A 27904-nucleotide genomic window follows, 5' to 3' on the forward strand; every position below is an offset into this window, starting at 1 on the left:
AGGACACCCACCACCCCAGACGCTGGCACCGTAAAGGCCATCTGTTCTACCCCCACATTTATTAATCTGCCTTTTCATCTTTTGTGTATCTGAGACTCTGACAACTTGGAGTCTCAGGGACTCTGGAGGGACTGTGCCCCAAGGGCTAGCCATTCCTAGAGATAGTAAAGGATTTGCTTGTGAGCTCCCTTGTCATCTGCAAAGCCAGCAACCCAGAGCTACCGCCTGCCACCCCCTCTGTAGGTTCTCTTGTCCCCTGCCCTCATGGCCCCAGGGCCAGGGACCCAGTGACGGGGACAGCCGCTGTGCCCCAGAGCCTGCTGACCCTGTTTCAGCTGCTCCTTACCCAGAAAGTACAGTAAAGGGTCAAGCCTTCACTCCCCTCTCCCTGCGCCTCCTGACAGCCTGGTGCTTCCCTGGTGCCGCCCCCCCAACCCATCCCCCGTGCCCTCTCCTCCTGGGACCTGAATAGCAAACCATCCTTTCAAAGGCTTGTTTCCTGATCTCTCGGCCTTCCCATACCTGAATGATAATAAAACCTACAATTAAAAACACCCATTCACTGTGCCAGCCCGAAGTCCCCCCTCCCTCCCACATTTCCAGAACCCCTCTGCGAGGTCTCAGCAAGCTAAGAGTCGTTGTTTGCGAGTCTGTGGTGGGCAGCAAGGCCTCCCCAGCCGGGGCTGGGTAGCAACAGTTTCACTGTTGCTCTCCGTGTCCTTCTGTCTGTCTTGTCCGTGGAGTGATGCGGTGGGTCCGGACCCCTGCATGTCTCACCCTGGTGTCTGAGCGGGAGGCCTGGCCTCCCAGCCCGCCAGGTTCAAGGTCAGGTGCAGATCCCCGCGCCTGCGCAGAGCTCCCCGGCAGACGCCTGGTCCTCTCCGAGTCTTTTTGTTTCATAAACTGTTCTTTATGTGCTTCCAATTAAATTTGATTTCGCTCGATCTGTCTAGTTTCATTGACTTCTGCTTTTATCACTGTCAGGTTTCGGGGGACAATGCTAATGAGTTTCCTGCCCTGTACGAGCCAGCAGGCAGCTTCCCCAGGCAGAGAAGAGCTCCGGAGAAGTGCAGGGCCTTTGCATATATTAATGTGCCCGACTCCATATGGTAATGTGAGCGGGATGCCTGTTCTCATGGAGTGCTCATAAAACACATTTGGATTTCAAGCCACAGCAAAGAGCAGAGGACAGCATCAGAGCTGAGTGGCCTCCCTGCTAGCGGATTTGGCAGCCTTCCCCCCCCCCCCCCCGACCCCCGTCCATTTACATTCATAGATTAATTAGCAGGACTTTAAAAGTGCAAACAGATTAGAGCTGGGATGGTTTAATTAGCAAACTGGCCATTAATATTCAATTTGTTTCTAATTTCAAAAGGCTCCTCCTGTGTCTCTCGTCCTTCCCGTCCTTGCAGCCATGACCGCAGATCAGGTCTCCGTGGACCTCCTGGGGATGGTTCGGGGCGGGGGGGGGTCCTTGAACTCTGATCCATGTGTCCAGGTGCCGCCTTTGCCCTGCTCGTGCAGACTCTGATCTGCCCCCACCGAGGGCGTGTGGATCTGTCGCTCACTTGCCCGTCTAGCAGGTGGCGCCCACTCACAGGGATGCTGTCAAGGACAGTGACCGAAGGTCACGGAATAGGGTCCCTCAGCAGAAGACGGGGGCTTGATGTGGGGGCTGGAGTAGCCACCAGCTCAGGTCGAAGAGTCTCCTGCTTCCTCTGTTGGCTTCTTGCCCCTTATTTCTGCAAACTCAGCATGCATGTCCCTGACAGGGCTCCTCCGTCCATTCCCATGCGTGTCTTGTTTGGATCAAGGGTGACACAGTATTGTCACTGCTGTGTTCAGAGAGGCTTGTACCGCGGGGCTGCTGCATACAGTTCAGTGGCCTGTGTCCTTCCCTGTGGGAGGGAGAGGTGGTCATAGACCCCCATACCGCGTGGTCGCAGGCACATGTGAGTGAACACAGGGGACTCCTGGGCGGGGTCGGAAGGCAGAGCACGTGGAGGATATCATTATTCATGGCTGCTCGTCTCTTACTGGGCAGGGGTAGCTAGTTGTTTGCTAGAGTCTTGGAGAACGTTCTGCCTACTTGTTGCACATTTTCCAGGGCAGGTGTGATGACTTGGGCTGCACAGCTTAACCAGGAGAAGTCCAGTCTCTCCTGCCCTGGAGTCTGGAAGGGGTCCAAGATCCAGGCATGTACAAGGCTGGATCCTCTTGAGGCCAACCTCCTTCTCCCGGTGTCCTGTTGGTCTGTCCACACTCCCTGTTTGTGTCCTATCTTTTCCCGTAAGGGCACCAGATCGAATGAGGGCTGACCCAGCGACTTCACTGAGCCTTAATTATCTCTTGAAAGCCTTCCTCCAAATATCGCCCATTCTGAGTCCCTGGGGGTTCGGATTGCAACATGAGTTTTGGGGGACTCAGCTCAGCTCGTACCAGAAGGGACCACTAGACCGGATACCAGCCCCGCACCCTCTGTCACTTGCCCGTTCTGCTTTGTGATCACATCTCTGAATCTTTGGCTTGGACAGGATGAGGTCACCCCCCTCCCCTTGGCGGGAGGGTCCACATGTCAAAACAGTCCTCATGTAGGCCTTTATCTTTTCAATCGCTTGGAGGATTTGGAACATGCCTCGGATTTAGGCTAGAATGGATGTGTTAAAGAAAATTGAGAGGTGTTAATAATTAAATCCACTTTCATTTCGACATATAATGAGGGCAAAGTGACTATTAAGTGGGCCGGAATGAATTTGGAGAGTACGTTTGAAGAATGTCGATGTTTCATATGGAAATGTTGCATTCTGTGTTCTTCTCTGCCGATGTTTTAATGGATTAATTCCTTCACGCTGTTAATCCATGTCTAGGAACCATGCAAACATCAAAGACGGGACAAGAGAGTGACAACTCCGAATGGGGGCAGTGGGGCTGGGCGAGATTTCCTCTGGGGAACACTCAGCGATTGTTCCATGCTACTTTTATTCTTAATAAATACCTGCCTGTTCACCGAGCACTTGGGGGAGGCGGGCGCGGGTCAGGCTGAAGACAGAGCGTGGGGGCTCCCCCCATGGCCAACACCCCATCCCCCGGATCGTCCCTGGGTCACATGTGGGATGTGCCTTCAACAGTTTAACATGGAATAACATTGCGTATTAATCAGCGAAGACATTCTCGTACAGAATCTTCCAAGTAGAAAACAAGAAGTCTACTGATTTTAACTGTGTCTTATTTTTTAGGAAATTTCGGCTTACGGAAACCATGGTATTTTCCCTTTACTGTGTCCTATTGGAAGAATTTGTGGGGTTTGGTGGCAAAAACACCGCAGGCGCCTGGTTCTGACCTGTCCTTCATCAACGAGCACTTTGATAACAAAGGTCTGTGAGGGGTAGCGGTATTAGATATGCGTCTTCCCTTCTGGCAGGTTTTGCTTCTGCTTTTCATCTGGGTCGAGGCTCTGTAACTGTGTACACCTTCCGTGGCTGTTGCCTGGCCGGGGCTGGCCTTGGGCTCAGAAGCACAGCTGGGGGCCAAGTGGCCGGAGAGAACTCCCTGATGATGCTGGACCTGGGGGCCACAGCCCGGGGGTGTTACCCCCCCACCTGCTGTTTGCAGCCTTTCTGTGTGCTGGGTGCAGCATGAATGTGTGTGAGGAACTAAAGCAAAGGGGGACAGCTGCCCGGGGCTGTGGGCTGTAGAGATCGCCCATGTTAGTGTCTCGACATTGTCGTGAGAGCAAGACCATCGCTGCCCCTTATAAGCAAGGAGCGTGCGGCCAGGGAGACGGGGCAGGACCCCCGTCCCTCTGTCCCTCTGTGTGTCACTTATGCCCGCGGGTTCCGTGAAAGCAGGACTTCGGGGACAGTCTGTAGATACACAAGCTCCCATCATGATAGTCAATACCACAATCAACACCGCAATGTATTTTAATTTTTTTTAAGATTTTTTATTTATTTATTTGAGAGACAGCGAGCTCAAGCAGGGGGAGTGGCAGGCAGAGTCAGAGGGAGAAGCAGGCTCCCTGATGAACAGGGAGCCCGATGTGGGGGCTCGATCCCAGAACCCTGGGATCATGACCTGAGCCGAAGCCAGCCGCTTCACTGACTGAGCCCCCCCCAGGTCCCCCTGCCACCAGCCATTTCATTTAAGTTTTGCGATTAATCTAATTTCGCCCTCTGCTTTTGGTAAGGAAGGGTTTTGAGTTGCTGTGTGTGTTTCCTAGAGCTACAGCTCAAGTCCAAGGCACGCCCTGGACTGGTATGTGTGAGCATTACCCTGGGGGCTCGTGGGGTCCGCCAAGAAGAGTCCGGATCTTCTCTTCTCAGGGTCCGCTTTGCAGAACGGGGAGGGAAAGCCTGGAGGAGGCCCCCCGGGCGTCGCCCTGGTGTCCGTGACCAAGGAGTACGAGCCGCACAAGGCAGCCATCCGGGACCTGACCCTCACCTTCCACAGAGACCAGATCACTGCTCTGCTGGGGACCAACGGCGCCGGGAAAACCACCGTCATGTGAGTCCCAATTCATCCTCGTCGCACACGGACTTTTAAGAACAGTTTCAGTTCACCTGAGATCAGATTTGTTTTCCTTCATTTCTGTTTTGAGATAGAGGACCGAGCCCCTCGCCCGAGCTGCCCTGTGCTCTGGGTGGACAGTTACGTGATGCAGGTGTGGTGGTGGGGGGGTCTTATCCCTAATTCTTTTATTCCCAGCAAGTAATGCGCCATGGTTTTACTTCAGTCTTTGAGAGCCCAAGGATACTTCTCACTGTCCTACACTACATTGAATTTTGCTCCCTTATCCGGGAAGATGAAATTTGGCATGATGTCTGCAAATGTCTTAATCGCCTGAGCAATTTTTTTTTTTCATGTTCTGCTTCTTGTGTGGTTGTGTTTTTTGTTTTTGGTTTTTGGTTTTTTTTTGCGAAGACTTGATTTTTGGTTTGGGGTCCACTGGCTCCAGATTTGTTTAAAGAATCCAATCACAGGATCCCAGAGGAATAAAGAGCTTAAAAGTGGAGGGCTCACAAAGCAGCCCGAGGTCATTTAGGTTAGACCACGGACATTGCCAAACTTGTCCTGTGAATAAGCCCGTTTCTCTGTTCTTTTTCAGTAGGACTAAAGCATGATTAAACAATAAAAAGGACTATATGCGTCAAAATTCTTTTTTTCTTTTTTTTTAAAAGATTTTATTTATTTATTTGAGAGAGAGAGAGAGAGTGGAAGCAAGGGGAGCAGAGGGAGAGGGAGAAGCAGGCTCCCCAGTGAACAGGGAGCCTGATGCGGGGCTCGATCCCAGGACCCTGAGATCATGATCTGAGCCAAAATCAAGAGTCAGAGGCTCAACTCACTGAACCACCCAGGCACCCCTACTTTGAGCGTCTTAAAAAAAAAAAATTTATATTTTATTTAAATTCAATCAATTAACATAGAGTGTAGTATTGGTTTCAGAGGTAGAAGTCAGTGATTCATGAACTGCATTTAACACCCGGTGCTCGTTTCGTCACGTGGCCTCCTTCATGGCCGCCACTCAGTTTCTCCGCCCCTCCCCCACCTCCCCTCCAGCAGCCCCCAGCGTGTCCCCTACAGTTACGATTCTCTTATAGTCTGCCTCCCTCTCGGACATCCGCTTATTTTATCTGTCTTCCCCTTCTCCTGTGTTCGTCAGTTTTGTTTCTCAAATTCCACATAGGGGTGAGATCATATGATCATTGTCTTTCTCTGATTGACTTACCCTCCTTTGAACTTCTTGAGAAAAGTAGCAAAATAACATGCAGAAAGCTTCAGAAATCTCAACTAGGAGGGAAATCAAAAGAGAAAAAAAAGAAAAAAAGGAAAGTTTTCCTCTTGGCGTAGATGCTGAACGGAGCTGGAGAGGCCACTGTGTATGTTTGCCATGTTTTCGGGTGGGAGTAAGCATTCCGTGGCACAAGACTCTGAAAGCCAGCCTCCCACATCGTGCTCTGACGAGCTCGCGTTTCTTAAAGCAAAACCTGGTGTTTGCTTTCAGCAGAACAATTAGACTTAAATTTGGAGTTTCTCCAAGTTTCGAGGTCCCTCCATGCATTCCTTTGGGGGCCTGTGTGGGACATGCCTGAGTCGCTCTGGGCGGTTTGCTGAGCTCTGACCCCAGTTTGGCTCACGCACCAGTGACCATCATGGTGGTGAAACAGAGCACGTTTCCTTGCCCCTCTTGGTGCTTTTCCGTGTCCCCCTGACCCTGACCCCCAAGTGACCACAGATCGGAGGTTTGTCGCTGTAAAGGAGGCTGCCTTTTCTAGAATGTCATGTAAATGGAATCCAGTCTGGCTTATTACCAGGCTGATGCCTGGAGGCTTCCTGGTGGTGGTGATGTGTCCACAGCTGACCACCCGGCCCTGGGCTCTGTAGAGTCCACAGGGTGCTTGTCCTTGCTCCTGGTGTGGGTGGCGGGTGAGTGCATTTCCAATGTCTGTGACCATCTGCAGACATACGTTTCCCTGTCTCTTGCAGAAGTACTTAGGGATTTGCTACATGCTGTGGTGGATGTATGTATAATTTCTTAGAAACGTGAAAACAGTCTCAAACCTAAATAGTAAATGTCCTGAGATGATGGGGTCCCCCGGCTTCCTTAGGTTGGTTTGGACCAGCAAGATTTCAAAGAGGGCCAGTTGAGGGAGAAGCCGACTCCCCGCTAAGCAGCGAGCCAGATGCAGGACTCGATCCCAGGGTCCTGGGATCGTGATCTGTGCTGAAGGCAGACGCTTAACAACTGAGCCCCCCAAGTGCCCCAAATATGCCTTTCTTGAGCTGGTTTCTTTATCTGTAAAACGGAGCTGGATTTATAATTTTAAACTCCCACACGCTAGAGTGGTCATATTGAGGGGAGTGTAAACGTTGTCATAAGCCCACGTTTCCAAGATGAAGCCAGCCAACGTCCCACGGAGTGGAAAGTAGGCCGGGGGCGGGGGGTCGCCCTGGGGAGGCCCCGGTTGCCCGCCTTGGAAGCAGCCACTCCCTTCATCCTTTGCTGATTTCTTTTCTCTGGCAGATCCATGCTGACGGGCCTCTACGCTCCCACCTCTGGAACCATCATCATCAATGGCAGGAACCTGCAGACAGACTTGTCCTTCATCAGAAAGGAGCTGGGCGTGTGTCCACAGCAGGGGGTCCTGTTCGACAACCTCACCGTCCGTGAGCACCTGCTGCTCTTTGCCTCCGTAAAGGCTCCACAGTGGACCTGGAAGGAGCTGAGTCAGCAAGTCAATAGGTCAGCACCTGCCGGGTCTTCGTCCTCCTGCCCTCTGCCCCATAAGGTAGTGGTGGGTGTAGGAAGAGAGGCTTTAAAAATATCTCTGATGTCTTTATTTATGAGAAGAAAACCCTAGCAAATGGGTTTTTTTAGAGAGAGGGGAGCACAGGCAGGGTGGTGCAGGAAGAGTGGCAGAAAGAGACAGAATCCCAAGCAGGTTTCACGCTGAACAGGGAGCCCGACACAGGGCTTGATCCCACAACCCCGAGATCATGACCAGAGCTGAAACCAAAAGTTGGTCGCCTAACCGCCTGAGCTACCCAGGCTCCCTCTGAACTAGCAAATAGCTCTTACTTGTGGAGTCAGGACACCGCCGCCAGGACTGGATTTCAGAGAAGGTTCTCAGGGAAGACTATGAACGGGACTTGGTCTGTCCTCCGGGGGGCGGTACCTCCGAGGTAGGCACAGGTGGGAATGTGCGGCCCAGGCTGTGCGTGGAAGGTTTGTGTCTGGGGCTCGGGAGATGACGGAATGGGCGTGGGCTGAGAACTGGCTGCCAGGAGCCCAAGTGGTCCTGAGGAGGGGGTCGAACTTTCTCACACAAGCAGGTGTGCGTGGGCGGGGTTGGGGGACCATCAGCCGCGGCTCTGGTAGGCTTATCCTGTGATCCCAGAGCGGTGTGTGCAGTGCTGGGAGAGACTGGGGGCAGAGACTACTCTGAACAGGGCCCATGAGAACCCACATGGTGGCTTTTGACCTTTGGTGGTATTACTGGAAACCGAGCCGGGCAGGTCAAATGACTTGCCGCCCAGTCCCTCCTTGCACACGGCTGCCGTGTCCCCCTGCCTGGCGCTCCCTCCCCGGTCAGCTCACAGCTGCACAGTGCTGCTGCAGGGATGTGGGGGTCCAGCCGCCTTCCTGCAGCCACGCTGGGTCCCAGCAAACTCTGTGACTGCGTTTAAGTCGGGTTCCCAACAACGCTGTTTGGGCTTCATCTTTTTTTTTTTTTTTTGGATGTAGGCAACCCTAATAGTTACCAGTGCGCTGTGTGTTACTTAGCAAAGAAGCCAATTTGCACAGAAGCAATCAGAGTGAGATCATGTTTTAGGACAGCGCTTCTCAGTGAGAGGGAGTGGAAACTGAAAGCGAGGGATTCGGAGCCAGCACAGTCCGAACTGGGTCCGGGACAGGCCCTCGATTTTGTAGGTCTGTTATCCTGTGTTCCAAGGGAGGTGGGATCCCCAGAAGAATCTTTAGAGACAGCGTCTGTCAGGAGGTCAGGTCGCTTCTGTCAGGAGGTCAGGTCGCTACTGTTTTGACCTTATTTGGCCTAGAGGGGATAAGAGAAGTCCAAAGAGGAACTTTATGAGGACTTTAGTTGAGGAGATGTCATTATGTGGTCTCATTGGCTCTTGGACTTGTGGGGCGTGCAGGGGGACTCCAGCATGATGCCGGTAGGTCATTGGTGATAGGTCATTGAGGTCCTGCAAGCAGGTAGACAAGGGAGGGCAAAGGGTTGAGCGCTGGGCACTTGGACGTGAAGACAATGGAGGGATGAGTGGGACCAGCTAGGGGTGAGAAGGAGAGACCGTGGGGAAGGAGAAGACAGGTCCATGAGGGAGGAGGGACGGTCAAGCATATCGGATGCTGTTCGGGGTCAAGGGCAATGAAGACTGAGGAACCGCTTGTGGGTTTAGGACATGGAGGTCCTTGGTGAGCAGCCGGAAATGGAAGCAGTTTTGGGAACATGATGGGGAGGAAGATGTTCTTGGAGCCCATTAAAGAGGAAGTGGAGAGAGAGGGAGCAGAGGGGGGACAGTGACAAGATGGAAATGTGATGTGGGGAGAGGACGGGTGTTTCAAATACAAATCGAGTGACTGAGGCAAGTGGGGAGGAGGGTGACCTGCCCGGAAGCTGTCCCGTGTGCTGGGGAGGGAGGGACTTGAGGGGCGCAGAGCCCGCTCAAGGGCAGATGGGAAGAGGTGAGCAGAGCATGGGGACATCACACTGGCAGAGGAAGGGAGGGAGGGCCTGGGGAGACTGGACGACAGTGGGCAGCTGAGTGTGGTGGGGTTGAGTGATGCTGGGGGCCATGATGAGCTGGTGTCGACCTCGGTGGGGAGGGGTCACGAAACGACAAGGTCCAGGGCACCACTGGCTGTGAGTGCGTGTGATGGGGTTCAGGCCTTGACAGAGATTGGAGGGGTTTGGGGCTTACCATAAAGATGTTCTTAGGATGTACATGCTTGAGGTCAACTGATCTCTTACTGGCTCAGTTTCTGTTTGTTTTCTTGGCCGACTGATCTCTGGTTGGGGTAGGTGAGGTGGTTTTAGGAGTCAAGAACTCTGCTATAGTGCGGTCACCAGTGGGGTGGTGACCTCATCGCCGTGGGAACAGAGGGTCTAGACTAGAGGTTGTCTACTGAAAATGAACCATTTGTCCCCTCCTCCCAACTGGGGTGCTGTCTCCAATGGAAACACCTGAAAAGCAGGCGCCGAAGTGACTGGTATAAATTTTGGTTGCGATTAACCCGATGGAAAATGCTGAGTCACATTTGCAGCAAAGGAGGGTCAGTCCTGGGAAGTCCCATGAGCTTGTCCTGGGCTGGGGCGGAAAGTATGTGAATAAAGAAACGGACAGGACACATTTATTTAGGGATCCGGCAAGGAAGTCTTTGGGATTTCACCCAAATCTTTGCCAAGGATTCGGGAACTTTCTGGGACCAGATGGTTCTTGACGCTCAACTCTGTGGAAGCCTTGATTTGTCTCCCATCCAGCCTCATCTCTGACTGGCTGTTGGAGATCCAGGAGTGAGAAGGACGCCCGCAGCTCCTTGGGGGCAGGAATCGACTTCGGTCTGAGTGCTCTGGGCAAGGCTTGGAGAGGCCGCTGCTGGCGGGGGCCATGTCACAGGGGCAAGACAGGGATGAGGATCTGTGGAGTTGACCGTGGACAGTGGGATGCTTATTTGTGAGCAAAGAGTCGCCCACAGGAGGCGAGGCCTGGCTGGGGAGGCTTTCCTTGCACCGACTGTCTGAGACCAGGAGCTCTTGCTCGGACACTCCCCCACCCGCTCCCTGGGAGGGAGCCAGCTGCCTACTTTCACGAGAATGGCAGCGGTTGAACTTTGAGTTGCTGGTGGCATTTCCCAGGAAGTTCTCCGTCAGGAAGGTGGGTGGCTGCCAGCGTAGAGCATGTGGGCTGGACGCACCGGGATTCTGCAGACCGTCCCTCGGTGGGCGCTGGAGTTCGGCCTCTGCCTCGCTCCCTCTGACCCCACTTGCCCCCAACCAGTCCACTTGCTCCCAGCGTCCTGAGGAAATGTAGGGCCTTTGAAAAAATACTCCTCCGGGGAGGAGACGAGCATTTTCCAGCAACAGTCCTTGGTGGATGCTGCTTGCTGTCCAGGCCTCAGTCGGGGCCCGTTGGCAAGATTCCACCTGAACATCAAGAAGGCCCGTGCTGCCGTGTCAGGACTCATGAGCGTGAATGGCTTCCAGGCCTCCTCCGGGTATCCGTGGCTCACACGTTTTGGCCGTTAGTGGTCCTTTTTGGTGGACTGAAATCTGCAGCAAGGCTTTACGGCATTCAGGGGGAAGAGTGAGGGCTTTGTTTTTCTTCCAGGACTCTCCAGGATGTGGAGTTAACGCAGCATCAGCACAAACAGACCCGCGTCCTGTCCGGAGGCATGAAGAGGAAGCTGTCCATCGGCATTGCCTTCATTGGCACGTCGAGGACCGTGGTTCTGGACGAGCCAACCAGCGGGGTGGACCCTTGCTCACGCCGTGGCATCTGGGACATTCTCCTCAAGTACCGTGAAGGTAGGAACGGGGTGTCCTTCCTCTGTGTCTCCTGTCGATATTGTGGAAGGAACCAGGTTATAGCCCCGTAAGGACACATTGCCTTTTACTGAAGAAGGAATTGTCACAAGAGCGTGTAGAGATCTATCTGTTAATTTTTATTATTTATTTATTTATTTAAAGATTTTGTTTATTCATTTGAGAGAGAGACAGAGAGAGCACAGCAAGGAGAGAGGCAGGGGGAGAGGGAAAAGCAGACTCCCCGCTGAGCGGGGAGCCCAATGCTGGGCTCGATCCCAGGAAGGCAGTGGCCTAACCATCTGAGCCACCCAGGTGCCCCTATTTTTTTTTTTTATTTTTTAAAAGACTTGTATTTATTTATCTCAGAAGGAGGGGGAGCATGTTCTCAATCTGGGGGAGGGGCAGAGGAGAAGGAGAGAGAGAATTTCAAGCAGATTCAGTGCTGGGTGTGGACCCCGACTCAGAGCTCGATCCCATGACCCCAAGGTCATGACCTGAGCTGAAACCAAGAGTCGGAGCTTAACACACGGAGCCACTGGGGCCCCTGAGGTGCATCTGTTCCATAACGTCTCTGGTCGTCGAGCATTTGCCCACTTTGTGTCTCATCTCCCAAATGGACTGTTTGATGTGATTTCAGTAGAAATCGTATTCATCCAAACTGGGTCCCAGGTTGTTAGAACAGGTGTTCTAGCTGGCGTGTGGCACAAGCCTCCTCTCCTTCGGTGAGGGAAGCAGGGCACGGACAGGTGGGCATGTGGATGGCTCAAAGCTCCAGTGGAAGCTCGCTGAGCCCCGGGTGGCTGGGGGTGCTGGGCTAGGCCTTCCCGTGTCCCATGTGTCCAGTTGAGGCTTTGGGTGGGCAGTTACTGACCCCACCTGTGGCTCTTTCTCTGATCTTTCTGTCCCAGGAACATGGGGGGTGCAGACCCAGAAGACAGCGGGGGAGCAGGAAATCAGAGCAAGCTGATATGACCTTGTGACCTGTTCCTTTCTAGGCATTGGCCTGCGTGGGGGGAGCAGTTACACCAGCAAAGCAAGGCTGTGTCCATGGCATGGGCTCATGTGACCTTATGCAACCTTGCCATGGTCCCCAAGGCCAAGCAGGGCACCAGAGCCCAGGCAGACACCCACAGTTGGTGTCCCATACATTCATGGGCCCTGGGTGTGGGCATGGAGCAGGGCACAGGTTCTACCAGGGAAGCCAGGACAAAGGCTCAGGGCCAGCAGCCAGCCAGACCCAGGTGAGGCCCAGGGAGCAGGGGTGCTCCGTGCTGTGACCTTTTGGGGCTCTGCCTAAACTAGGAAGGTCATCAGCCCACGATCCCAGGATGCTGACCACAGTGCTGAACATCCTGGTCCTTACTCATTGCTGTGAGATCGCAGAGCCCTTCCTCCTCCTCTTGCCAAGGTGCCCATAGAGGAGAGAAGTCATAGAATGGGGATCCCCGAGCCTTCTGTGCGTGGGACCCTGAGCCCCACTGGAGGGATAGAGGAAACAGAGATGAAGCTAATTCAGACTGCACTGAATGGTTTCTCTGCCATCCCGAGTGGGGCTAGTAAAGAGGATAGGCGGGAAGCAGACCAGCACGTGGCTTCCATTGTCTCTGAGCCCGCGGTCTCCGCACGCATTCCATGCCCAGCCTGCTGCTCTCGTTGGTTTTAAAAATCAGAGATGGAATCTTCCAGGCTCAGCGGTCAGAACACTGAGTCGAGAGCCTAACAGTGTCTTCCAACAGCAAACCCGACACGATGCGATTCTTAGAAACAGACCGCTGTCTTCAGATTCTGTTGTTACCCTTCCTTGTTTTCTCCCTGTCCTTGGTTGGTGAGTAGTGATTTTGGCGTTTGGAGGGCGGGTCAGTAAATCGTGAGCAGGGGACATAGGCGGGACCACAAAGAAATCAGTTTTCAAGAGTCAGGATGTGTGGCTGGTCCTCAACAGAGCCCCAGACCTCCCGGCGTTTGGGATGCGGATCTGTGGGCTAGACAGAATCTCTCCCTGCTTGGCGGGAGGGCCCCGTGTGGGCACAGCGGTGCACCCGGGGCTCAGGGTACCTGGGATCTGATCCGCCATTCCCTCCCTCCTGGAATTCGAGGCACTGAGTGCTTGAGTGGGATGGGGCTCCCTTGGAAGAAGTCCAGAAAGGAAAGATGCTGGAACAAACTAGCACATGACGAGCGATTCTGCTCACGCTCCTGCTGTCCATGCCTGCCCAACCCTGGAGAAATGATCCTATTCCTCGGGCATCAGGGTTCTCACTTGTGGGATTTTAGGAGGAGGAGATGTACTGTATACAGAAGGGCGTGGCTCAGTACAGGCAGCTGGTGGTTCGGGCAATGAGTTTATTGTTACTGTTACTAAAATAGACAAGAGGGGCACCTGGGGGGCTCAGTCCATTAAGCATCTGCCTTCGGCTCAGGTCATGATCTCAGGGTCCTGGGATCCAGCCCCACATTGGGCTCCCTGCTCAGCGGGGAGTCTGCCCCTCCCCCCCACCTGCTGCTCCCTGCTTGTGCTCACTTTCTTTCTATAAAATAAATAAATATAAAGTAAAAGACCAAAAACAACAATTGTTTCTGCAGAAGGTGGCCCTTGGGCTCTGTAAGGTCTGTTCCCGGGGCATCCCCTGGCTCACGTCCCCACCTGCCTGCAGGCAGCCCCCTGCCCATGCCCCAAGCCCACTGTCTGCGGTCAGGGTGGCTGCTCCTCTCCTGTCACGTGTGATGGGTGAGTGTGCGTGGTCACATCATCCCAGACCCTGGAGGAAATCAGCGCAGACTGGCCACTTGGCCCTCCTTAATCAAATATAGTGGCCACTTCAGTGGACTAAATAGAGCCTTCCCCATAAGTGGCTGCGAGATTATCCTCTGAAGACCCGTGATGGGGCCTGAGTATCAGAGGAGAGACAGAGATGCCCTCCCAGCCTTTTAAAAAAATTTCTCCTCCACAGCCTTGCAGAGGGGTGCCTGTGAGTGCAGCGGGGGCGGCCAGACATGGGCCCCTCTGTGTCACCCTCTGTGTATGTCCCTGGCCCCTATGACTCACCAGGGAATGGGGCATTTGTAAAAACAGCATCAAAAACCCCAGGGCCCCGCAGAGGAAGAAGCATCCTCCAGTCTGAGTCTCTATTTTTTCCGACGTAAAGATGAGCGGTGGTCTTTGAATCATCTCTGGGCCCTGCTCCCCACCCACCCCCAAGGCGATCACGGTGCCGGCTCTGACCCCGCTGTGTCGGGACGCAGGTCGGACGGTCATCTTCACGACCCACCACCTGGACGAGGCGGAGGCGCTCAGTGACCGCGTGGCCTTCTTGGAGCAGGGCCGGCTGCGCTGCTGTGCACCCCCTTTCTGCCTGACCGAGGCCTACGGCCAGGGGCTCAGCCTGACCCTCACCAAACAGGTAGGAAGCTGGAGCAAACTGGCAAGTGCTGACTCTGCGTCCAGTCTGGCCCTCGACGCTCCCAGAATCCAAAAGGAGGCCTGGGACAGGTGCGGGAAAGGGGAACCGGAGCAGGAAGGAGGCAGGAGTTGGTGAAGGTGGTGTCCGTGGGGCAGGCTCGGCGGTTGGCGAGGTGGGGCTGGGGGAGGGCAGCCGCGGGGCTCCCGGTGGGTAGGGACGGGGGAGGCTGAACTGCAGGCAGAGTCACTGGTGGCCCCGGACTGGGGGCTAACAGTGTGAGGGGTGGGCTAGAAAGGGAGTCAGTAACTGAGTCAAAGCCTCTGGGCACAGCAGCTGGGATGCGGAATGATTATCCCTGGGCTGAGCGGGCCGTGAGCCCCTGTGACCACAGTGCATTGTGACTGAGAGGAACCAGACGGGGGTCAGAAGTCCCTGATGGATAACAGCCCATCCCATGTCTGGCCAGGCAGCATCATAAGCCAGATGCTCCAGAAGTTTTTTCTGACATCAAGGGTCCATCTAGGAGGCTAAAGCTTTCCTCGAAAGCAGCAAGGGATGAGTAGGGTAAAAGGAACATGTCAGAGGTCCCGTCAACATGGGGTGGGCAGGGGTGGCTCTGGGCCTGGGGTCCAGGGGGTGTGGGCCCTGAGTCAAGCTTCCTCTCTGACTTGGGGTGAATATCTCACTGTCCCGCCATGGCTCCTTCCCTCTGTGGGTGGGGGACCCTTGTCCCCACCTTAAGAAGACCCAGCCCCATGTCCTGTAGTCCTGAAGGGATTCTCCCCAGGAGCAGGGAGTGTGTGTGAGTGCAGCCCTCCCCAGGCCTGCCCGACGCGCCTGGGAGCCAGCACCATGGTGGGCGCGGGAGGCTCCCCTACGTCGGGAACGTTCAATGTATCCTTAAAATGCTTGTGGCTCAAGTGATACCTCTCCCTTTCGCTGCTTCGCACTGGAATTTCGGTGTGAAATCAGATGACGGAAACTTGGTGTTTTGGGACTAAGGCTCCTCCTTCCTTTCTGGGACAGCCTTCTGTTCTGGAGGCCGATGACCCGAAGGACATCGCCCGAGCCACGTCTCTGATCCAGACCTACATCCCGCAAGCTTTCCTCAAAGACAGCAGCGGCGGGGAGCTGGTCTACGGCCTTCCCCAGGACGCGGACAGGGCCTGCTTCAAAGGGCTCTTCCAGGCCCTGGAGCAGAACCTGCACAGTCTGCGCGTGACGGGCTTTGGCATCTCGGACACCACGCTGGAGGAGGTAGGCTCAAGCGCGCCTTCGAGAACTGCTCGGTGCCCAGGTGCGGGTGAGGCCGCAGGGAGGCACGTGAGGGAGAACGCGGCTGTTTTTACTACTTCCAGGTTGCGATTGGCGCCGGGCCCCACGGCAGCCAACAGGCAGGGTTAGCTTGCCCTGTGCGTCCCTACCGCTCTTTAAGGGAAAGGCGTGTTTTTAGATTTGAGAACTGTGATACCTTGAGGAAGTTGGGGGGATGGCGGGCCGCGTCTCCTCACCTGGAGGCGCCTTCCTCCATGGACCTGCTTCTGCCTAGGCGCCCACGGCCCCATGCTGGTAGGAGGAGGAGGTGTGCAGAAGGTCAAGCTTGTGAACTCCTCTGGCTCTTCGCGAGCCCCACACCACCCCTCCGTTCCACTTCCCTGTCCCTTGGGACTGAGCCGGGTGACCTCCCCGTCTCGGTGCGGTTTCTAGGCAGCCTGCGGCCAGTGGGAGGCAGGGCTGGGCATTCCCTCCGGGAGGAGTGGCCATGGGTGTAACTGAACCAAAGGCAAACCTTGTTTGGAGGCCTTGGGGTCGGCCGAGCTTGAGTCAAGTTCTAACTTTATATTGTTATTATAGAAAGTGCTGCAGATTTAGAATAAAAATCCAGTGATGCTGGGGCGCCTGGGTGGCTCAGTGGGTTAAGAGTCTGATTCTTTTTTTTTTTTTAAAGATTTATTTATTTATTTATTTGACAGACAGAGATCACAAGTTGGCAGAGAGACAGGCAGAGAGAGAGGAGGAAGCAGGCTCCCCACTGAGCAGAGAGCCCGATGCGGGGCTGGATCCCAGGACCCTGAGATAATGACCTGAGCAGAGGCTTTAACCCACTGAGCCACCCAGGTGCCCCAAGAGTCGGATTCTTGATTTTAGCTCAGGTCGTGATCTCAGGGTCGTGGGATCGAGGCCTGTGTTGGACTCCAGGCGCATTGTGGAGCCTGCTTAGGACTTTCTCTCTCTCTCTCTCTCTGTCCCCCTTACCCGAACTCTCTCTCTCTCTCTTTCTCTCTAAACAAAACATAAAGATCCAGTAACATAGACTAAGATTTAACGATCTGGAAGGGATCTTAGACCCCGTCTCTTTATGAGTCTAGACTAGTTCCAGGGGCGGTGAGCTTTGTAATTCGTAGTTGGCACAGAATCTGAAAGAGTATTAGAAACCTTCCATGAGAATTAAAATATCACGACTTTCAGAGTGTCAGAGTCTGAACTTTGGGCTGTATTTGGACAGATTCGGGGGCTGGAGGCGCATCCCTGGGTTAGCCTCGTGAGAGGAGAAACAGCCATGTGTGTGCAAATCAGCATCGTTCCAAGTAGACGCTGCCCATGGCAGCTTTGGTCTGGAATAAAGTGGTCGTGAAAGGTTGTAAAACATAACAAGATCTGCTATATTCCAAACTATTTAAATGCAAACACTGTCCCTTGTTATTTTTCCCATATTAAGGGTGAGGCTCAGAGGGGCTGTCTTCTTTACCCTAAATCCACAGCTCATCGGCGGCAATGAGTTAGGGTCCCCGAACGCGCCCATGACTCTGCAGGAGGTGCTGTATGTCTGTTTGGCTCTCCTGCACCCCCTGGCACCTAGCGCGATGCTCCACACCAGCATTTGTCTAATAAATACTTTCTGAATGAACCGCGAGCAGGACACTTCTAAAGTTATGTCCAGCTTCTGGGAGAGAGCATCAGAGTGGAAAAGACATGAGCACTGCCCCAGCCAGTGCTAATCCAAATCCGTCTCCCTTCCAATGCCTAGGGCCTTGGATAAATCACTCAACTCACGAGAGCCCTGGGTTTTTGATCTTTGAAACAAAGTAATTAGAATGGTTTACTTGGTGATTCCGTGCGCTGACAATAACACATAATATATTCTAATGTTGGCAACGAGCCTGCCAGAAATGGTAAAGGTTCTTCCTGCCCGAGGAAACACGGGGTGTGAAATCGTCGTCCTGGCTGTGGAGTGCCAGTGGAGCAAAGTTGCATCTTTTGCTGGGACTTGGGGCAGACACCAGGGCCTCCGTGGAACAGGAGGCGGGGGAGTTTCCCAAGCCCCTGTCCCCTGATGGGGTGAGGCAGGGCGCATCTTGTGTGCCCCACGGACGTGAGTGCAAAGCACCATAAGGCAGCTCAGTAATCGGGGGCTCAGACGGGGCGATGCCACACCCCGGGTGTCACCATCTTTTGGACCCTGGATGACAAGCCAGCTGCTGTACCAGCCAGCTAGCAACCGTGATGAGCAGGGACTCGGGAATCACCATTTCCATGCAGACAGAGAGACGCCGACTTTGAGAGCTATATTGCCAATTTGGGTTATTTGAAAAGGAAAAAGAAATAAATTTTTTTTTGGTCTTTTCTAATTGCTTTTATTTTCTTAGTAAAATAGGAAAGGAAGACGTCAGCTGTGCATGAGAAAGGGGAGATATATAGAAAATAATTTCCTTTGTACTGTGAGGCGAGGTTGTTGCCGGTGAAGCCCAGACTCATTGCGTGGAGGCATCTGTCCGTGTCTGCAGGCGCTCCTGGTTCTGCACGTGCTTGCACCGGCTGAGTGCGCCCACGGCCTATGTGGTTCACTACCCGAGAAGAGGGCAGGGCTGCCTGAGGGGATAGGGGACAATTTGGACCAAATACACTTATTGATAAAATAACGAGCGTTCACCTCCTGTGTATTACACTTGCTTGCTCACCAACACACATGCGTGGCAGGAAGAACGAGTGTGCGCTCCATGGACGCGACATCTTCTCTGTTGTTGACGAAGTAGGCAAGCTGAGGAGTCCTTGCGGTAGTTGTCCTTAGGTGGAGCGAAATTTTGTGGCGTGCTGGGCTTCACTGGTGTGTGAATGAAGCATGAATTTAAGCACAGTCAGAAATGGTGAGGGGATCTTTGTGTTCCGCGTGGATGCTTAGTGTTTAAATCCTTTGTTAACCATTATGCAATCGATAATTCAGGGCAAAATGTATGGTTATGGAGAGGCATATTAATAATTACAGTGTATATAAGATACCTACATATTCTTAGTATTTTTTCCCTCCCTCCTTCTTCCCTCCCTTGCTCCCTCTTCCCCTCACCCCTCCATCTCCCTCTTATTTCTCCCTCCCTCTCTTCCCTTCTACTCTCCCCTCACCCCTCCCTCTTCCTCTCTTCCCTCCTTCCCCTTACCCCTCCCTCTCTCCCCTTCCTCCTTCTTACCACTCATCCCTTCACCCCTCCCTCCCCGCATCTTATCCCTCCCTTCCTCTCTTCACACCCCTTCTCCTGTCCCCTTCCTACCTCTTCCTCTTAGCCCTCCCTTCTTCTCACCCCTCACTCCCCTCTCACCTCCCTCCCTCTCTCCTTCCTCCTCTCATCCCTCCTTTCCTCCTCTCATCCCTCCTTTCCTCCCCTCACCCCTTTGTCTCTCTTCCCCACCCCACCCTTCCTCCCTCCTTGCCTTCTTCCCCTCCCTCCCTCTCACCCACACTCCCTCCTTCCTTTCTGCCAAATGATCAGGTCTGGTTGGATTTCCAGCCACAGTCTTGGATTAAATCAAAGAAACTTCTGGGCCAGGAAAGGTGTCAGCTCTGCCTTCTACTCATTTTTGGATGCTTGCATCGCTCCTTTTATCTGTCAGAATCTTTTTAAGCCACTCGTCTCCTTTATAAGTGTTATTTTAGTAAAAGCCAGACAAAGCAATGCGACATTGACTCACAGGGGCCACAGAAAGCTGCTGTTGCTGAGCCTGAGGGCCAGTGAGGTGACCTCTGTCAGGGTCGACCGTGGCCAGCCTGGCTGATGCAGGACACCAGAGGTCACCCACATCTTCAACATCAGGAATTCTTAGTTTCTGACAGGGTTAGTGGAAGCAGAAACTGAGGGCTTTGTGGTTGCTATTCCACTTTGTGGTTCCAACCACTTTGTGGTTGCAGAGTGGTGATAACTACCCCGCAGGGCAGGCTTCAGGGGTTCTGGCTGAATCCAGGGGTCCCGGTGCCCAGGGGCAGAGCCCCTGTGTTGGAATCCTAACTCCAAACCATTGGCTGAGTGTGTCCCTGGGAGCCACCAGGAGCCACAGGTGAGGCTGATGGGACAGGCTCCTGGTGAAGCCTGAAGGGATGCCACGAAATGTCCAGGAGCTATCCTGGAAGGGTCCGGGGGCTGGGTGGTGCTGGCTGGTGCTGGCTGGTGCTCCTGCATCCTTCCAGATGGGGGCTCCCCTGGGTCCTCTGTGCCTGTGGGCAGCTCTGGGTCTAGGAGCTGGCTTTGTGTGGGGACCTCCTCGTCCCTGGAGAGAGGATCCATGTGCTGGGCGACCAGGATCATGATCTTCAGTCTGATTCGAAATGTTTCTGCATATGCCACTGTTTAATAGGAGCTGCCCAGCTAAGATATTGATCTTAAGTCGTGTCAATTTTTCCCATAACCACTCTTCCAACGGCCACCTGCCTCGAGGTTTCCAGCATCGAGGTCCTCCTGCAGGTGCTGAGTGCCGTGGGGGCCGCCGGGGCTGGGGGAGCGGCCCAGGTGTGGGTGGGCTGAGATCTGGTCACTACAGTCAGGGTGAAGCCAGACGGTCCCTTGGGCTGCAGTACCACTCTTTCTCATCGAGGACGTAGAAATTCCTCCTAACTTTCCCACACTGTGTCTGTTGGGATCTGATAACACGATAATTCTGAGACAGATCACAAACAGCAAGGAATCAGGCAAACATGAGGACTTCTCAGTGTCACTCGAGTACTGCTATTCTAATCCAGAACACACGTGAGCTGGTATATTCAGAAATTAAGCATTTCTGTATTTTAGTCCTTCTAGATTTTTAATATTATGGCAATGCGTCATCATGGCGTAAGTTCTGAAAATTCTTCTGTTGCTGTTGTTTAGATTTTATTTATTTATTTTTGCCAGAAAGAGAGAGAAAGTGAGCGTGTGCACGTGGTATCATGACGGGGGTGGGGAGGGGCAGAGGGAAAGCAGACTCTTTGCCAAGCCCAGAGCCCGATGTGGGATTGCATCCCAGGACCCTGGGATCATGACCTGAGCTGAAGGCAGATGCTTCGCCGACTGAGTCACTGAGGCGTCCTGAAAATTCTTTTTTAAAAAAGATTTTATTTTTAAGTCATCTCTACACCCAGTGGGGGGCTTGAACTCACAACCTTGAGATCAGGAGTCACAGGCTCTACCTATTGAACTGGTCAGGTGCCCCCTGGAAATTCTTTTGATGCTAATTCCTTAAATATCCCTATTTCTTATTTGTATTTGCCTTTCTTCTCCAAAATATTCTTACTTATATCCATTGATGTGCCTTTGGTAAATTTCTTAATCATCCTTGTCTTTGTCCCCTTTAAAAAAAATCCTTTATTGATGTAATTGTGGTACCGTCAAATCCACTCCGTAGATTTTAGCAGAGGCGTGGGGTCGTGGGACCATCAGCACCGACAAAATATGGAGAGATTCCGTCCTCACTCCTTCTTCAGGGAATAATCCCTCCCTTCAACTTGCTTCTCGGCAACCTGCTTTTTCTTTTTTTTCTCCAGATTCCCCCATCCCTTGTCCTTGGTGCTAATCACCCCAAAACAAGCCCAATAAGAAGCGAAGAACCTCCTGCTAACCACTTGGGAGATTTCCAATGTGCTTCTCCATTTCTCGAGGTCATCCCTACCTGCTACGTTCCCTACATGCTTTATGCGTGAGAGATACTGAGCAGGTGCAGGTTGGTCCACGCTCACGTAGCTTGCTTTTCTCTCGTGCATGCGCAGACGCTCAGAAAGACGCTCTCCATCTTAAGGGCAACCATAAACAAAGATGTGAAATAAAGACTTAACAAAATCTAATATTAGAGTCCTCAGACTTCTTTGACAAAGGTATCTTAAATTGAAACATGATTAAGCCATTTAAAAGCTTTCTTTTGTTTGATGGAGTCTATAAAGTATCTATCTCAGTCAGTTTTGTCTTTTTACACCGGGCCAGGATCGACTTTCTTGTCTTGTGTCTCTGATCGATCTGCAGTGAGCATAGCTGTGGGCACGTGGCCCGTGCTCCCCCTTTGTCCCCCCGTGTGCTTCCTGATGACGCTGAGCAGGTGCACAGAGCCTGCCGGGGACACCCCTGCTTCTGCAGCTAGAGTGCGGGTTTCTTTTTAAACCCCAGTAAATGTCCTTGTGATTCAGGGCCCCTAGAGGGGCTCCCAAGCTAGGGAGGCTGAGACGTAAAAACCTGATGGTGTGGTCACCATGTGTGTCCCAGTGCATGGAGCAAACCTTCCTTGGTGTGGTTGGGGGGCCAGGGAGATCTGGAGCCCCCCGCCCGCCCGCCCGCTGTGCACCAGAAGTACATGCAGAGCCAGCTCTGAAGCTAGGGCAGGATCTTCCGATGTCACGCAAATGGAGTGAATTTTAGATTTTTAGTGGTACACACACACACACACACACACAGACTAGTTTTTAGAGCAGTTTTAGGTTCACTGCAATACAGAGGAGAAGGTACAAAGATTTCCCAGGTGTCTCCTGCCCACCCCAATTATCCAGAGCCTCCCCAATTATAAACATTGAAGTACATTTTTAATAATTGTGACGTGTTCAGGAATCTAGACAGCAGAGCCTGCCTGTGTGAGATGGGCCATTTCTTCCCATCCAGCCTGGTACGTCCTGTGTAGTGGGTTCCCTTTGTGCCTCCGTCAAGAAAGTTCTGGATGTCAGTCCCTCGGGTGCATGAGCTCAGATGCCCGCATCCCACGGGGGGGACGGCGATTTCTAGGAACTGAGGATTTCTGTAGAGTCTTTGCCTTCCTGTTCCGATTGTGCCTCTCGTGTCCCGAGGAGCAGAAGCATCGGATCTGGGGTCACGACCGAGGCGCATCAGGTGTCTCCTTACTCTCTGTCACTCTGCAAGAATGCCTGTTTCCAGGAGGTTGGTGACCTCAGTGTCTCTACAGATTCCAGAACAGCCATTCTGCACCGTGAGCCCCCACGCGGGTTCGTCCTCTCACAGACCAGGTTCTGCGTGTGGGGGCTGCCCCGTGACAGCAGTGGTGTGGTGGCTTCTTGCTTCTGACTGCCTGAAATGCGCGAGGCGGTCTGCTCCGTGGGGCGGCGTGAACGTGGCTCAGCCAGGTCCACGGCACCTGCCAGGCGTTTCCACTCTGCAGTTAATTTTCCTTTTCTCTTCATTTCTCATTGTTTCTTGAGCATGCACCTTGAGACTCATTCAGTTCCCATTCCTCATGGTGCTAGTTGAGGTCCCCTGCCCCGTCCCCGGCCTGAGTGCATTAGGACCCTGACATTTGCCGGCTGGTGCATCCTCTCATTCTGTGACTCCTTCTGCATTTCTTGGTCGGCATTACACAGAAACGGAGCACACTCTCTTCACCCCATTTATTTGTCTGTATACATAAGGAGTCATGCCTTCTTACTGTATGCACCGAGCCATGATTTACCGCGATCCTATTCACTTGGATGCTGGAATCCTACTGGATGTAGCCAAGCTGGTTTTGCATCTTTAACATGTCTCCATGACATATGCATGTCTTCTTGCTCTCTGCCGTAAGGGGGTGCCTGGGCACACGGGGTGCACTCCCGCACCTGCAAGGGGGCCTGATTGTCAGGTGCAGGCCTGACCGTGGGGCGCCACTGCTCCCTGCTCCCGTCTTGGCTGCAGCTGGGGAGTCCCTGTGCGCGGCTCTTTTGTCTCCACACGTTGAAAACCAGGAGTTCACCTCCTTGCGGCCCCACCAAGGCCCAGCCAGTCACACTGGGTTCATCCAGCGTCGCCTCTTCGTATATGTCCCTCGCTCTCTGACCGGGACACACACGCCTTCCATTTCTAGGGTCTCTCCTTGTTTGCTCCATCCACCTGCACGTGGTCGGTCTCCAGAAGCTGCTAGAGCACCTCCGCTCAAAGACCCGCCTTTGGAACCTAGTCCCTCCCCTCCAGGGGCCATGGGTCCCTGTTTCGGAGTTGCACGGGAGGTGTGGGGTCTGGTGCTGGGACGGATGATGGCCCCGAGTGTCTGTGTCCTTAATCCCCAGACCAGAGCTCATCAGCTACGCAGATCTCGTGCCGGGAAGATGAAGGTCATCCTGTGTGGGGCAATGTCATCAGAAGCATGCCTGTCGGAAGGACACAGGAAGGTCAGACGGTGGGAGGTGATGTCTTCGCTGAGGCCGGGATTGGGGTGATGAGCTTTGAGCGTGGAGTGCAGGGCCCGGAGCATGGGCAACAGAGCCTGTAGGCGCCACCAGGACCTGCGAAAGGCAAGAGGTACATTCCCTCTCGGGGTGCACAGAATGAACTAGCCCAGGACGTCCACCATAGACTTTGACTTCCAGAGCTATCGATGATAAATCGGCGCTGCTTGAAGACCCCGTGTTTGTGGTCATTTGTTACAACAGCTGTCGGGAACGGATACGAGAGCCTCCAAATTGACAAAATCCCGCTGCGTGCTTTGTGAGCCACGTCGGGGGACAGATCTGCCCCGACGGGCCAGTGACCCTCACGGTTATTAGCATCGGAGCTCTCTCCACGGGTTTTATCATCTTAGAAGACTTTCTTCTGGGGAACTGATAAAACACACAGCCGAGGTCAGGCTGTGGCTGAAGTTTGGGAATTCTTCCCGCGCCCGCATCCGTGGGAGGATGCCGTCCCTGTCCTGCAGAATGGGCTGGCTCACGGATGCCACCAGCGCTGCGCATCTCCCGGACGCAGTCCGTCAAACTGACACTTTAGTGCAGCTCGAGTCCAGGGGCTGAGAGATGTGACGAGGGGGTGGCCTGGCCTCCGGCCTGAGGGATTGACGGCATACTCCGCGTGGAGCTGACCTCGGGCTGCCGTCAGGGCTCACACCTCACAGCGCTCCTCGACTGGGAACGCATCAGCCCCCAGACAAAGATTCCAGAATGTTCGCACGTGCCGCTCCTTGAGAACAAAGAGCGGAAGTGCCACAGGCTGGGCCTGTCAATCATGCTCCTGCTGCATTAAAAGTCATTTCCACACCAGCCAGTATCCTTGAGATTTCGTTTCTTACCCCCGGTTTATTGACATGCGCTGTGGTGCGCGGTTAGGGCGTGCGATGTAATGATTTACTGTGTGCCTGTGTTGTCCGGATGGCAGTCGGCAACCCCGCCCACGTGCTCACCTCCCATGGTCCCTCCATGTGCCTCCCCTCCCATGGTTCTTGCTCTTCCGGAAAGAGCTTCTATAACCGACTCTCTCGGCAGCGTTCAGCTGCAAAGCCCGGTGCTGCCACCCAGAGTCACACCGTGCACCAGCTGCCCGGGACTGGCTTAAAACTGCACGTTTGTAGCTTTTGACCCCCTGGACCCAGGTCGGCCCCTGCGCTTCCCCAGCAATCAATGGGTCTGTTCTCTGTTTCTTTCCTTCTTTTCTTCTTTTTAGTGTTCCACCTATAGGTGAGATCATTGGGTATTTTTCCTTCTCCGTCTGACTTATCTCACTTAGCACAATGCTCCACGTGGTTTATCCACATTGTTGCAAATGACAGAAGTCCCTTCCTTTTTATGGTTGCATAATATTCCATTGTGTGTGTGCATGTATGTGCACGCGTGTGTGCGTGTGCATGTGTGTGTGTGCGTACACATATATACCACCTCTTCTGTATGCGCTCATCCATGGACAGACCCCAGCTCTCTGGCTCACTCTGCGTCTTGGCTGCTGAAACACGGGGAGTGGCTGTCTCTTCAATTTGGTGTTTTCGTTTCTGCTGGATCAACACCCAGATGTGGAATTGCTGGGTCATAGGGTAATTCTGTTTTTCATTGCTTGAGGCCCCTCTGCACCGTTTTCCTGAGTGTCTGCACTGGTCTGCATTCCCACCCGCAGTGCACGAGGGCTCCCTCTTCCCCACATCCTCGCCGGCACCTGTTATTTCTTGTCATTTGGATGACAGCCATCCTGACTGTCAAGTGGTTTCCCGTCGTGGGTTTGCTTTGCATTTTCCTGACGCTGAGAGATGGTGAGCGTGTTTTCATGTGTCTATTGTCTGTCTGCGTGTCTATTTGGGTCCGCTGCCCGTTTTTTAAAAGATTTTTTTATTTGTTGGGAGAGAGAGCAAAGGTGAGCAGGGGAGGGGCATACAGAGAGGGAGAAACTCAAGCAGACTCAATGCTCAGCACTAAGGTCGATGCATGGCTCGATCCCACGATCTAGACATGGTGACCTGAGCCGAAATCAAGTCAGATGCTCCACCAACTGAAACATGCTGTCACCCGAAATAAAAATCTTTATAAATGCCCTGGCTGAACACTTCTCATGCGAGTCTTCAGGGCCCTCCTCGCAAGTGGGGGTAACAGTCTTGGTGTCACTTGTTGGGCTATGAATTAATTGGGGTAGCAACCATGGGCTTGTCACTTTGTACTTCTCCTCCTCCCAGGACCAGGCGTCAGGAGCTTCCCTTGGGCGAGCATGTTCTTTCCACTCTGTCTGAAACGCACTCCCTGCTTGCCACAGTTCTGTCCTGTGTCTTATTATTAGCATTTATCTTAAGGGGAAACTGAGTCAGAGAGGCAGAATCGCTTTCCCCAGGGGCACCCTGGCACCGTGCTGCGATTAATTATTAATCAGTATTATTATTATTATTGGTGGTGGTGGTTCCCGTCATGGCCTTGAGGCTTGCCTCTTTTCCTTGGGGTCTTATTGGGAATCCGCGGGGTTATCTTACGAATACAAGTGAGCACACCAGATCTCATGAAACCTCCTGGCCCTTGAGCGGGGCAGGACTTGGGATCTCTGTCAGCAGGATTCTGTCCCAAACGGGGTATGTGTCTCTCCCTGCAGCCCTACTCGCTTGCTTCTTCTCTCCGTTGCCCTCTCCCCATCTTCCCTGCGGGCTGGAGGCTCCTCCGGGCACCCAGGGACAGTCAATGCCTTGTACTTATTTCCTCAAATAAGCGATTGGCCCAATCAGAGGGGGTGCTGTTTACAGACACCACAGCACAGGCTGGGTGCCGGCCGTCATCCGCTGAACCTCAGCCACTGGTCGTCGCCACCCCTTCTCCGGAGACCGTGCAGGTGACGCTCTGGGTGCTGGTCCCCAGCCCGCGGGTGCGGAGCTGGACTCACCTGCCATGAGGAGCCTCGCACTCAAGCCTGCACCCTAGCCTTGCCCACAGTGGTGGTCGCTGCAGGATTTTCATGCAGGAAATGCCCGCCTCTCACTCACACCTATCGAGGTCATGTGAGGGACACTCTCTCACGCCTCCAAGGACCCTGTCGAAACTCCAGGTGTGGCTCTGGGGCTTGGATAGGAGTCCTGGCTCAGATGGCATCTCCCTGCTCTCACTGATGTGGGCCCAGTCCTCGGATCTGAACACACTGAAGCTTGGACTTGGGTTTCCAGCACCAACTGAATAGGGACCTCAAGCCATTACTTAAACAGACTGCTTTGGGCGACATGGCACCCCATGGAAAAGACACATCCGGTGGAGGTTCTCACGCATGGCATCCCGCATGCTGAATAAGCTGGGTCACCCAGTGTCTAGGACGCTGGTGCAGCCAGCCCCAAACTCACGTTGTGCTGGGCACACACTCTCGGAACCTGTGGTGCTCTGCCTTCTCCTGCCTTTGGGTTGGACTGGCCTCTGCCTGTAAGTGCCCTGAGGTCCACAGTCAGCTTCCCTCCTCTGTGCCCTGGGAGCAGCCTTACGATCAGTTTGCCACAGCCTGGGTGGCCTTGACGGCAGGCCAGCACAATGAAAAGCGAACAATGTGTGTGTGAGTGTGGGGTATATTGTCATCACGACCTTGTCGGGTGACTAAAGCCAGGAAAAGCAACGTGTTGTGGAAGTGAGTGTGAGTAATATGAAGCTCTCTTTTTAATGTTCCAAAAGGTGTTCCTGATGCTTTTGCAAGGTTCCAAGAAGCAGCCGGGGGCCGAGTTGGAGCCGCAGGACCAGAAGCCTTCAGAGCGTGCTCCTGGCTACTGTAAGTGCGTGGAATTGTTTGCATTTCTGCTGCGGGGAGAACGTCAGTGCCCTCATGTGAAGGTCTGATAGAAAGGCCTGGAGAGTGTGACCAGAGAGACAGGGTGCCGTTCAGGGGCAGAAAGCTGAAGGTTTCGTCCTACCATGTGTAAAACAATGGTGGGTTTCGTGTGCAGCTTTCTCTCTTCTTTAGAACCCAGTGTATTACATTAACAATTTCTTAGCGTGCAAAATCAGTCCAGAAAAGCGTGCGTCTTTCCTCCCTCCGTCCCCCA

General features: G+C 53.6%; 1 protein-coding gene across 1 annotated transcript in view; it reads left to right on the forward strand.

Annotated features, from left to right (window-relative positions):
- Positions 1-27904, forward strand: part of ABCA13 (ATP binding cassette subfamily A member 13) — a 322891-nt gene that overhangs the window by 149871 nt on the left and 145116 nt on the right. The window contains exons 37-43 of the mRNA XM_046020270.1: positions 3237-3374; positions 4323-4503; positions 7022-7240; positions 10849-11045; positions 14289-14446; positions 15473-15703; positions 27537-27630. Coding sequence (XP_045876226.1) covers positions 3237-3374; positions 4323-4503; positions 7022-7240; positions 10849-11045; positions 14289-14446; positions 15473-15703; positions 27537-27630 — 1218 coding nt within the window. The remainder of the gene's footprint in view (positions 1-3236; positions 3375-4322; positions 4504-7021; positions 7241-10848; positions 11046-14288; positions 14447-15472; positions 15704-27536; positions 27631-27904) is intronic.

Source organism: Meles meles, chromosome 10 (assembly GCF_922984935.1).
Source record: "Meles meles chromosome 10, mMelMel3.1 paternal haplotype, whole genome shotgun sequence".
NCBI classification, from domain to species: Eukaryota; Metazoa; Chordata; class Mammalia; order Carnivora; family Mustelidae; genus Meles; species Meles meles.